The 11928-nt window shown below is 32.5% G+C and overlaps 1 protein-coding gene across 14 annotated transcripts; it reads right to left on the minus strand.

Annotated features, from left to right (window-relative positions):
- Positions 1-6017: 6017 nt before the first annotated feature.
- Positions 6018-11546, minus strand: LOC112292192 (hexokinase-1). Of its 14 annotated transcripts, none has more exons than XM_073539005.2 (12): positions 10547-11546; positions 9774-9883; positions 9489-9674; positions 8893-9155; positions 8628-8778; positions 8233-8427; positions 7997-8074; positions 7673-7843; positions 7449-7547; positions 7116-7246; positions 6812-6893; positions 6018-6695 (listed from the first exon to the last, which is right to left on the minus strand). In XM_073539005.2, the coding sequence occupies exons 3-12, from the start codon at positions 9504-9506 to the stop codon at positions 6294-6296; spliced, it is 1590 nt and encodes a 529-aa protein (XP_073395106.1). In that variant the 5' UTR covers positions 9507-9674; positions 9774-9883; positions 10547-11546; the 3' UTR covers positions 6018-6293. The 14 variants fall into 14 exon arrangements, with proteins under 14 accessions (XP_073395106.1, XP_024396211.1, XP_024396210.1 ...); XM_024540443.3 differs by having other exon boundaries at positions 8893-9164; XM_024540442.3 differs by having other exon boundaries at positions 8893-9170.
- Positions 11547-11928: the final 382 nt, after the last annotated feature.

The following is an 11928-nucleotide window of genomic DNA, read 5'->3' on the forward strand; positions in this document are numbered from 1 at the left end:
TTGCCTCGTTGACATACATATTGGAGAAGGGTGCCGTATTTGAATAGAAACTGGATCAACAAAACGCCTTTGATAAGTTGAAGAAGGCACTCATTACTATTCTAATATTGTAATTGTATGATCTTAATCTCCCTTGTATGCTTGATATTGATGCTTCCGACTTTGCTATTCGAGTGGTCCTTCAACAAGACTTTGATAAGGGCCTTCAATTTGTGGTATATGAATCATGTAAGCTCAAAAGAGCAGAATATAATTACTCTACACATGATCGGGAATAATTAGCGATTGTACATGCCACAAAGGTATGACAATACTATCTATTGGAGAATCCAATGGTTGTTTGGACTAACCATTGACTCTTATATTAGAAAAATATGAAATTATAGCATCATTGTTGAGAAGAACAGTTGCAACTTTTTGATATCGAGCTTGAGTATAAACAAGGGCAACAACATATTGTGCTAGATAGTTTATCACAAAGATCAAATTTGAAGGACAAATCTAGAGACAAGGCATAAGTCATTACCATTAGTAATATCATTTTAGATCTAAGTAAGGAGGTAAAATAGAAGGAAGCTACACAACAAGATGCTTATTTTAAGATGGTTAGCAATCAATTGAAGGTAGACAATATACAATATCAAGATTATATTTTTAATGAAGGCTTGCTCTATTTTAAGAAGCAAATTTATGTACGTGATAATAATAAACTTTGGATGTGCATACTTTGGGAAAGACATGGTATTCTAATATTTGGACATCTGGGACAAAAAAAGACCTTAGAATGGATCTCAAGGACATAATTTTGGACAATTTTGGATCATAATGTTTGAACCTTTGTACACTCTTGTGAGTCATGCCAATATAACAAAGTACACAACGTAGTGTCTCCTAGACTATTCCAGCCAATTTTGCAATCCACAACATGTTGAGAGCAGGTGACTATGGATCTCATTACATGTTTGCCACAGATGCCTCATAATTACATTGTGGTTACTGTCTTTGTAGATCGATTCTTGAAGCAACTTCACTTAGCCATGGTGCGCTTGGATATTGATGCCCCAATGCTTGCACGACTCTTCTTTGATACTGTCTTTTGTCACCATAGATTACCTTGTGTCATCATTTCAGATGGGGATCCATGCTTCATGTGAAGTTTTTAACAAGCCTTATTCAAGATACTAGATACATGACTTGTTATGTCTACAATCTTTCATCTTCATACAGATGGACAAATAGAGTATGCAAATCGGACCTTGAAAGATATGTTGTTAGTATTCATTGTGGTTCATCATATTAATTGAGGTAAATACTTAACACTTTTAGAGTTTGCTTATAATGATAGTATTCAAGCAAGTACCTATCATTCACTATTTTTTCTTAATATTGATTAGCATCCGATTATGCCACCAACTCTCTATCATTCTATCGATATCAACAACTCGATAATAGAAGAATTTATACAATGACTTATAATAGCCTTAAAAGAGGTATGACATTACCTTCTTACTATATAGAATCGACAGAAGTAATATGTGGATAATCATTGGCAACACAAGAACTTTTGGAAGGGTCATTAGGTGTTACTCTCCAACGCCAACTTGCCACTTGCTACATCAATCCAAATTTGTAAACTAGTACTTCGGTGGCTTGTATCTTTTCACATTTCTACAATGATATCTGATGTCACATACTGCCTCGAGCTTTTGCCACATATTTAGGTCCATCTAATCTTCCATGTTTTGTAACTGAAAGAATTTCATATCAAGTCAAAGCGCTTTTTGGATTAACACCAACTACCACCACCACCAGTTGTAGTTGATGACCAATAAAAATATGAAGTAGACAACGCTTTGAAGCATTGTTACTTTTGTCACGGTAGTGAATGTCCACAACTTCAGTACAAAGTTCTTTGGAAAGGTTATTCTATTTACAATGTAATGTGAGAACTTGCATAAAACCTCATCCATTGCCAAAAGATAATTCGAAGATACCATCAGAAGCAAAATAAGGACTTTCCGCATTAGTGAAGGAGGATTAATTGTAACATGGTATAAATAAGATAATTATATAGATAATTAGAACCATGGAAGTTTCTAGAATTGAAATTAAGTTAATGGACTAGTAGGATCCACTGTAGAATATTTTAGAAAAGATTTAGGATGGTTATTTAGGTAGGGCCTACCATAGAATCTTCTAAAGAAAGAATTTAAGGTAATTATATAGGTGGAACTTACCACATAGGAACATTTTAGAAAGTCTAGGGTGGTAGGATAAGGTATAAATAGGACTGGCCAGTGCTTTTTGGGACATCTAGTCAGGTATGGCTTTGGATCTTTTCTCTTAGTAAAGTTTGGTTTTGCATGTTTTTGTTCATATCTATTATGCTTTGTTTCTTTTTACTTAGTTTTGTCTTTCATGTCTTATTCTTTTTAGTTTTGTTTAGTTTTATTCTGATCTGTTTTGTCCTATTTTGTGAGGAGGGCTTATATTATTGTGGATTGGAAGGATCTTAGATTTTTGAGATACTCTAGTCCTATTTCAACATGTAAATATAAAATAGATATTTAATCAGATAATTTTAGACCATCAAATATAAGTCTCATACTACCACCAAATCTTATATCTTATTAAAACTTCTAATAATTATTATAATTTTAAATTAAAAAATCTAGCTCAAGCACTTTTAGATTTTAGAATTTTAACATGTTTTATAAATAAAGACTTTGTATTACAATAGAAATTGATACTTTTAAAGAAGATTTGTTTAACTCTAATAAAAGTTATTAATGGATAATGACTTGCATCTATAGACATCATAGAAAAAAAATCAAACTATTGAAAGTGGCATTAGTAGATCAAGTATCTAATATTATTTTCAACTCCATTTGAAGTCCTTTTAATCTAGTGATACTTGACCTCTTTTGGTTTAAAGTACATAATCCTAATATTGATTGGAAATTATAAAAGGTCACTTTATGATCTAGTTCTAATGAAAACAAACCATGTTAACTTTTATTTGTAAGAGCTAAATCATTTATGTGAGTTGTAAAAGATAGAAACACATTTGTTATTTTTTTTGCATCAAGTCTTCATTAAAATAAGAGTTGCAATATAATTTCAGAAAAGTATAAAGAATATCAAGATGTTTTTGAAAAAAATAATGTTGATGTATTGCCAATAGACTAATCTTGTAATTTTATAATTGAACTTTAAGAAAGAGCTCAACTACCATTTGGAACAATTTCATCTTGTTGCAAAATGAACTTATTGTTTTAAAAGAATATTTTAATGAAAATCTTACAAAGAATTTTATTTAACATTTAAGATGTCTTATAAGTGCTCCAATCTTCTTTATGAAGAAAAAAATGACTTCTTATAAATCTATATATTTAATGAATAATATATTTTTAAAATATCCAAATAATATTTTTATATGTTATTTAAAAAATATCTTTATTTATTATAAAAATACTTAAAAATATAAATAATATATTTGATTCATACTATAAAAATTTAAAAATAAAAGATTATACATCTTGTTAAAAATATGGAATTGATATTGTTTCTTACAATAGGCATCTATGTTGATCTTTTGTTATTTTTGAACTTCTTTTAATTGTGCCTTCATTGTTGCATGTAGCTTTAACAAATAATTTTTTAAATCTTCTATTCTAAGATGAATTTTTAAAAAATTTAAAGTATCAAGTTGTAAATAATATCCATAATTAGCAAAAAAATATATATGTTAAGTAGAAAAATGTACTATATTATTATAGGCAATATTAGCCTATAAAAAAATCTAATTATCTTAATTTTAATTGGTGGCTTTTCTTAAATATTGCTCCAAAACTTGATTCATCAATTTTGTTTGTCCAATAATTTGAAGATGGAAAACTGAAGATATTTTTATGACTACTATCAATATTTAAAAATAAAAATAAAAAGAAACTTTAATACAAATTGAATCCTTTTATACAATATAATATTCCTTGGTAATCTATGACATGAATAATTATTGCAAAGAACAAAATCAGCTTTTTTTTTTTTTTTTTTTTTTTTTACTCATGATAGTTTTTATATATAATAAAAAATATGCCATATTAGTGAAAAAATCTACTATTATAAATATAGAGTCAAAAGAACTTAAAATTAAAAGTTTTGTGATCAGATCCATGAAAACAAAAGACCATAGTTGTTTTGGTATATGTAATGATTAAAAAAGTCCAAAAGATTAATAACAAAGAATTTTCAATCTTGAACAAATATCACATGATTATAAAAATATTTTAAAATTTTTTTATATGTGAAGCCACCAAAAATCTCTTGATATTAGTTCTAAGGTTTTGTTGTGTTTAAAATATCTTGCAACTAAGAAATCGTGATGAATATTAAGAATATGTAATTATGCTTTATTTTTTGGAATATATAAGCATTATTTGAAATAGAGTAACTTATGATTGAATTTTAGCTTAGAAGTATAATATTACTTTAAAAAAAATTAATAAAATAAAAATAAAAATAAATCTAAGAATATATTAGATTGAACCTGCTTAAAAAAGATTAAATCAATAGGTTGCCATATAGGCACAACAAGTCAAAGGGTGCATCAATGTCAATTTATTTCTTAAAGATGAAATTATTTTAGCTTCAATAGAATAGTTTTTTTTTCATTAAAAGTTACATCTCTTTCTATTGGTGCAAGATAAGATTATCTAGAAAGGACCTTAGACAACTTTTGTTATTTCCTTAGTTGTTATATGATCTTGAATTTAAATCTTGATAAAAACATGCTTGAACGGGTTTGGCAATGATTTAGAATAAGTATTGACATAAAATACTTGAGATTCTTGTAATCTTTATAAAAAATCACTAGACTTGAAGTATTTTTTAAATAATGGCAATATTTAGAAAATAAATCCATAATTCTAAAAAAATATATATATTGAATCTTATAGTTAATATCAATTGTTAAAAAAAAATCTTGAAACAAAAGTTATAAGCTAAAATTAGTGATCTGCTCCTATTTGTGAGAATATTATATCCAATGCAAAGTTTGATGCATTTTTTTTTATAAAAAATGCATTAAAAAAGTTGATACAATACAAATTTATTACAATAATAAAAAATGGATTTAAAGCTTTAATTAATATTTTTACTTCTTTATTCCATTCAATTTTATTTTTACAAATCAAACATGTAAGTAGAACTATTACTTCAAAAAAAATCTTAATAAAGATTTGATAATAATTGACAAATCTCAAAGAATAAATTCATATTTCTTATTGGTTTTAAAACTTTCTTATCTATAAGATTCATTGTAAGACCATCATTTGAAATAATGTATTATAAGAAGTGAACTTGAATTGTGTAAAATACATATTTTTCTATCTTTGCATATAGTCATACATCTTTAAGTTTTTATGACACATAACAAACATAAAGTTCATGCCTCTTTGTATTCTTAGAATAAATTAAAATTTTGTCTAGCCTAGATTATAACTAAGACAGGCTTACTGATCTGGGTGCTGTTTTTTGTAACTGTTGTTCCAGTCCGATATTTGTATGAATAAACAGCTTGAATGAAAAGGTATCAGTTCGGGATATTGTTGTGATCATGTAGCAGGATAAAAAAATACGAGAAACTAGAGCTACCAGCTGAGATACACAACTCATTGTCGGACGTGTCCCTAGCACTAGATAGAATCAGAGTTCTAAGTTGCAGGAGTACTTGGCAAAATGCCAGGACAATGGTACTGTCTGGCAGGTTCTCTTTTCATCATTCGAAAGGTTGTGCGGTTATCTTCTTTACTATAGAAAAGTGTCTGCTCCTAAAGCAAGCAAGCGTTGAGTAATCTCGATGCCGTTCTCGGGTTTGCTGATCTTACAAGGAGAGCGAATACCTTACATACCATGCTCATGTTGTACTGGGCCGATTATAGCTCACATTCTAAAGTTCGAAAAGAGGTTGTGAATAAAATACTACCTGGATACTCAACACTTGGTTGCCCAAGAGGTTGTACCAATCATTGATGGATATTTACACAAAAAGAGGACACAGTTCATTCCGATGCGGCAGTCATAACTAGTCTTACATGGAGAGCAAATACCTTGCGCACCATGCTCATGTTGTACTGGACCGATGATAGCTCACATTCTAAAGTTCAAAAAGAGGTTGTGAACAAAATACTACCTGGGTAATCAACACTTGATTGCCAAAGGGGTTGTACCAATCGTTGATGGATATTTACACAAAAAGAAGACACAATTAATTTCGATGCGGCAGTCATAACTCATGAATAAGAGGGAGCAAACTCTGAATGACAAGCAGCAAGAATACTGGCTCCAGTACCTGACCCATCTTTCGAAAGCTCAATCACAAGTTTCCTGGCAGCGGCTTCACTTAACAACTCATAGACGGCTGCTTGCATGTAGATTCTAAAGCGGTGATAATGCTCGTATAGAATTCCATCCATAGCAACGACGGTCCTCTTCAATTCGAGCCTGGCTCTATGCTCCGAGTCTCGTGGTAATGCCATTAGTCTGCTACTAACACCTGTCGCATCCCAACCATCCCGCCCGATTTTCTTCAAGATACCCACAATGAATGCTGCTGCTAGCCGAGCAGCCCGCATGGTCACTGTGTCGCAGACGCTGTGCACAATCCTCCGCTCTGACAACTCGGTCCGTTTGATCTGCAGCATTGTTCAAACTATGAGGAGCATACAAGTGATAACCATTGAAGTCACAGTGTATATGATGAATCACAGATTATATCTTGTATTTTTAAGGGCTGCATACACATCCTCACATCAAAGACATCTTTCAAAACTTTGTCCACAATTCGTAAATCTGGTGACTCATCTGCGTGCATTTTGGACATCTCCAGTGTTCTGAACAAATTCAATAGACAAGCTCAGCATAGGTGATCCAAACTGGTTATTGTCGTTAGTGAGGGAATAGAATTGAAAGGGAGATCGAGATGGATCAACTTACTCATCATTCTTGTTTTAGGTTTTTTAACTTCTAAATGCCTTAACAAAATTTCCTTCAGTAAATACTTAAAAGAAAGTTATATCAAATCCAGTCTGTAGTCTAGGAGGAAAAGGACGCACAACAAAATGAAAGGTTGTTTTAATTTTGTTGGTACGGAGTCTCCGAATAAATTTGCTTCCTGTGCCATCCTCGCCAGAACGCGACGAACTATCTCACCTAAGTACATGGCCCCTGTCATCTTCTCAAATCCCTGGAGAAACAATTCACAAATTATAACTGCAGGTATTCAATCTCCACTTCAACCCAAGGCAAGGCAGTTCTTGAGGGAGGAGCGAAGAATTTTGTTCGTATAAGGTAGACATGTCATTGATAGGTTGCATATTCATGTATGTCAATCACAAAGGAACCGAAGGGAAAAAAGGTAGGGAACCAAAGGATGATAGGATGGTTACTCTATCGCCTGGATTCACACTCTCATTGTCAAGCTGCTCGTCAATGTAAGTGCGTGGGAGGTGTGATGACCAAAACCTACCCCATTCCATATAGATCACCTGCACTCACCGGGTATTTCAGATCGGTAATTGTGACCAAGCAACTGGCAAAGACACATTTCAATGAATCTATAAACCACATTAACATCGAGTGTAACTACATGAACTAAGAGGTCGAAGCATACAGGCAGAGTGTAGAAAGGAATATTGACCATCTTGCCGCTCTTCGTCTGGATGTCCTCGGGCAAGTTGCACTCAACGTAGCAGGCATTGGTGTTAGTCCCTAGAATCACGCCTACCATCACATCATCATTCCAATAGTGCCCACCCGCCATTGTTCCAACTGTGTCATTAATCTGCACAGGTAGTGCCATGAAAATGACAAATTATTTTTTTAAATGAATCATGAAGAAACTGACTTCAAACTCGCAAGCTGTGATCAATTGATAGTGACATGATGATAAAGAAATACAAGAACCTCAAAAAGTACCCCCGAGTGTACAACATACCAACACAGCCACCCTAATCTGAAATCCTTTCTGCCGGTCCATTGCACTTTGGAGCATTGCCACTACATCTTTGCCAACCTGTTGAAAATCGCACGGGCCTTAAATTATTCTAATTCTGTGGCATCTTGAAGAAAAATCTAGAGCAGGCGGTGAAAAAGCATAACGCAAATGATTTAGACCCTAAAACTCAAGCATCTAAATGCTTGCATCAATCTTAAAAGCACTTAGACACATACCCCGTCGGCAATCTTGAATCCTTCAGTCCACTTGATGAGAATGCCCGTGTTGTGTGAGGTCTGGCAGATGGGAAAAGAGATTGTCAACCCTAATTCACGAATTTGATGTCCATTCCAGTTATGTCCCCGCTGAAACTCCGGTCCCTCCAGCTTAATAAACGAGATCAATCTCTGTGCGATGAAGTCGAAGAGCTCCTATACCACCATGAAACCCAGAACACCACATTCAATAACCCGAAGTAGATAAGATTAAGCACCATGCATTCTAAATTCCAGTAGAGACTTAATTGGCTTAACACAACGTAGGACGAGAAGAATCGCACCCAACTGTCCAAAACCACTCTAACGAGATGACATATTTTTAGCTGAAAAAGCTGGGAAACAAGAATATTAACCTCGCTTGTTCCCAGCAAGAGTGCACGCGGAATGGCGACCACTTCATACTCTTGTTTTATCACTCGCGCATTAGGCCCACCTAAAAGGCATCGCAACACGCGAAAATTGGTCCCACTCAAATCCAATGCATAGAAAAGCCCCTTCTCACACCTGGACTCCAGCAGCAACAATCAACACGTCGCTAACAGAAATTTAGCCGGCGCGTTACAGTGGAAATTTTATCACTAATCAATGAGTACAACAGCGGAGTGCCGATATGCTTACCCATTTGGCAGTTTTTCAATGAAAGTGGGGAGCATCATGAGCTGACTGCCTCCAGGCTGATTGAGACCGGCCTGCATTTCAAGAGCCACATGCTCCGAGATGTGGCGCAAGACATACAAAGGGGTAGCGCAGGCATGTCGAAATTCGTACAGTAAGACGAGCGCCTGATCGCAATGACTATGCTTGTGGAATTTCTGCCAGACCATGACGGCTGCCGCCACGGCTGCCACCGTTGCACATGCCACAGCCGTGCTTAACAGCATCTGTGTCATCTGCTCCTACAAGGCATCAGAATCATCGAAAGGGAGGAACCTTATTTCTTCGTCGATTTGGACTAATTGGCAGATCCCTGTTTAGAGTTCGATTGTGCATGCTACAATCGAATGCTCAACGAGACTCTCATATCATACTTAACCTCTAGAAACCAACCGAGCACGGAGAGATTACTTTACAACTTCCCACCTCAGAAAACTCTTCAATCTTTTCAAGTAATGCCATGACTTCAAACCTTCCACCAAGAAGGGAATGCCCTAGAAGTGAATCACATCGGCATAGTTACCCCCAGTTTCAACATGGAAAGTGTGTCATACTCGTACATTGTTCATCTCGATCATAAAACTTGTCCATATCTTCCTCTCCCATACCCGAAGGAAACCCAGCAGCTGAGCCCAAAAACAGTCATCCCAGAGAGTGGCACCATTTGCAGACTAACACAAGTAGTGCAATACAGCTCCCTGAAGAGCAACGACGATGCCCCACTGGATATTCACATGATCTGCTGCCTGCATTGTTGCCTTTGCATTGATCAGCACACAGGAGGCGTGGAGTAGAATTGTTAAGGGAAGAGCAAGAGTGATGCTATGGCGGAGACGAAGAGTTACCACATCTTGGACGCTGCAAAGCATCGTGGCCCTTCCGATCCGCTTCCCTCTTTCCATTCAACTCCATCATTGCCTACTTTCTCGTGAATTGCATTGGATTTTTATCAAACCTGAATATCTCCCTTGTGCACAAACGTTTGTTAATTTTGTAATTTTCCTATTCATGATTGATGGTATTAGATTATGAGTAAATAAACATGTTTTTGATGGTTGAATTGTAAGTATTCAAAACCTCAATTTGAGGTTTTAAAATTACAAAATTTACAAAACTTGTAAAGAATTAATTACGAATATTATTCTTGGAAGTTAACAAATTAAACTAGTATGTGCTTTAGAGTCCTTAATTTGCAATTAAAAAAATTAAAATATATATATATATATATATATATACACACAGATTGCCAGTGTACGATCCAAATTTATTGTTAAAGATGTAAAATATATTGATATCTGTAAGAATTATTTTCGTTGATAAGAAAATCAGTATTGACAATACTTTTGTTAATAAGAAAATCGGTATTGACAATATTTTTGTTAAGAAATATATAATCATTATCATTATCATCATTGAAAGATTGCAAAAGAACTAATTAGAGCTAGGTTTTTTTTTGGTAACACACATTTGTCATTTTATGTCATATTTACTTAGAATTGCAGTGGTGCTCTTCTTTTTTAGAAATTATTATCATCCATTTAGTTCATTTAGAAAAAAGAACACCTTGTAGAATTTATTTTTTTGTTGACTGTAATATAACAAGTTTAGTGCAACTTACAAAGACGTTTTGATTCCGAACATATTATATATGATTGGAAATCCTCTGAGATGTTAATTCTTTGTCTTTCTGTAATTGTCAATGTTCTTTGGAATTACGATTTTACTCCTCACCTCTTTGAACCTTGTCTTTACACACTAATTAATGTGCTCATTGGTTGTACATATCCTCTACTTATTTTTAGCATTTCTTTTAGGTAACTTTTTTTTTATCTTGCATTTATAAACATGCTCTCATTTCTATTGTTTTTTTTGTCTAACAATAATAACAAATCATATATTCTTTTCATCTCTTGTTACTTTTCTATTATTCTTTTCAGAACTTTTGACATTCAATGATGCTTGTTGTGATGACTCAATGCAATATACTCAATAGCAATATATTCAAGTATAGACTCATGTGTCATCATTGTGTGGCATCAAAACATGCAAAATAATAAAAAGATGTATAACTTTGTTCATAGAATTAAAAACCACAAAACCCTATATTTTTTACTTCTAAATATTTTTTATTTTATATTTTTTTTTAATGAATCTTACTTATCTTTTGTGAAGTTGTAAGTCAACCAATTTATTATTTGTAAAGTTTTTTAAAGTTTAAAATCCTTTAGCTAATAGTTTATCAATTTTTTATGATTCTAATAAGATGAGTGTGCTACATAAATTTCTTAAAATTTAAATATGATAAACAATAATAGTTATATAATTAGAGGCAATGAAGGTTTTTTCATATTTTCTACATATTTTTTATTAATTCTTGTAATACAATGTAAAGAAAGAAGCAATCACCACTATTTCCAATTAAATTTTAATAAATAACTAAGATTTGAAGTAAAAGAAGCCTTGGATTTCGCACATCATTAAAATAAATTGAAATAACTTATATTATATTATGAACATGATAAAAAGTAAGCACACATATTATAAAATCTTCAAATACAGTAGAAGTGATTTATTTTTTTTATCTACAACTTTCATCTAAACTAAAGATCAATTATTAATAATAAAATGGTATTAAAAAAAGAAAAAATTCTTAAGTGTTTTTAAATTTCTTTATAAAAATAAGAATAAAATATTTAAAAAATTATTATAAGATATATAATTTATTAAATTTCCAAAAGAACTACTTTGATTGTATTAATCTTGTTATATTAGAATTAATAGTAAGATACTAAGTATATTATATCACCAATCATAGAAGAGAGTTTTAGTGCTTAGTGATACTATTGAGGTAGCTACTATACTTAATAGTATTTTTAAAATATTATTTTAAGAAATTATAAAGACCTCAATAATAATCAAATAATTTGATAGTGTTTTAAGTTAAGTTTAATTTATTATCACTGGTTCAAAAGACCAATAAATTATCTTTTTGCAAAGTAT

This window comes from Physcomitrium patens, chromosome 15 (genome assembly GCF_059467195.1).
Source record: "Physcomitrium patens ecotype Gransden chromosome 15, ASM5946719v1, whole genome shotgun sequence".
Lineage (NCBI taxonomy): Eukaryota > Viridiplantae > Streptophyta > Bryopsida > Funariales > Funariaceae > Physcomitrium > Physcomitrium patens.

Excerpts from the sequence above, each read along its gene's own strand:
- LOC112292192 (XM_073538995.2), bottom strand. The coding sequence starts at position 9,490 with ATGTACGAGTATGACACACTTTCCATGTTGAAACTGGGG. Across the intron at positions 8,779-8,892 it reads ATTGAAAAACTGCCAAATGG|GTGTGAGAAGGGGCTTTTCT; the intron begins GTAAGCATATCG and ends GCTGGAGTCCAG. Across the intron at positions 6,894-7,115 it reads AAACAACCTTTCATTTTGTT|AACACTGGAGATGTCCAAAA; the intron begins GTGCGTCCTTTT and ends GAATTTGTTCAG.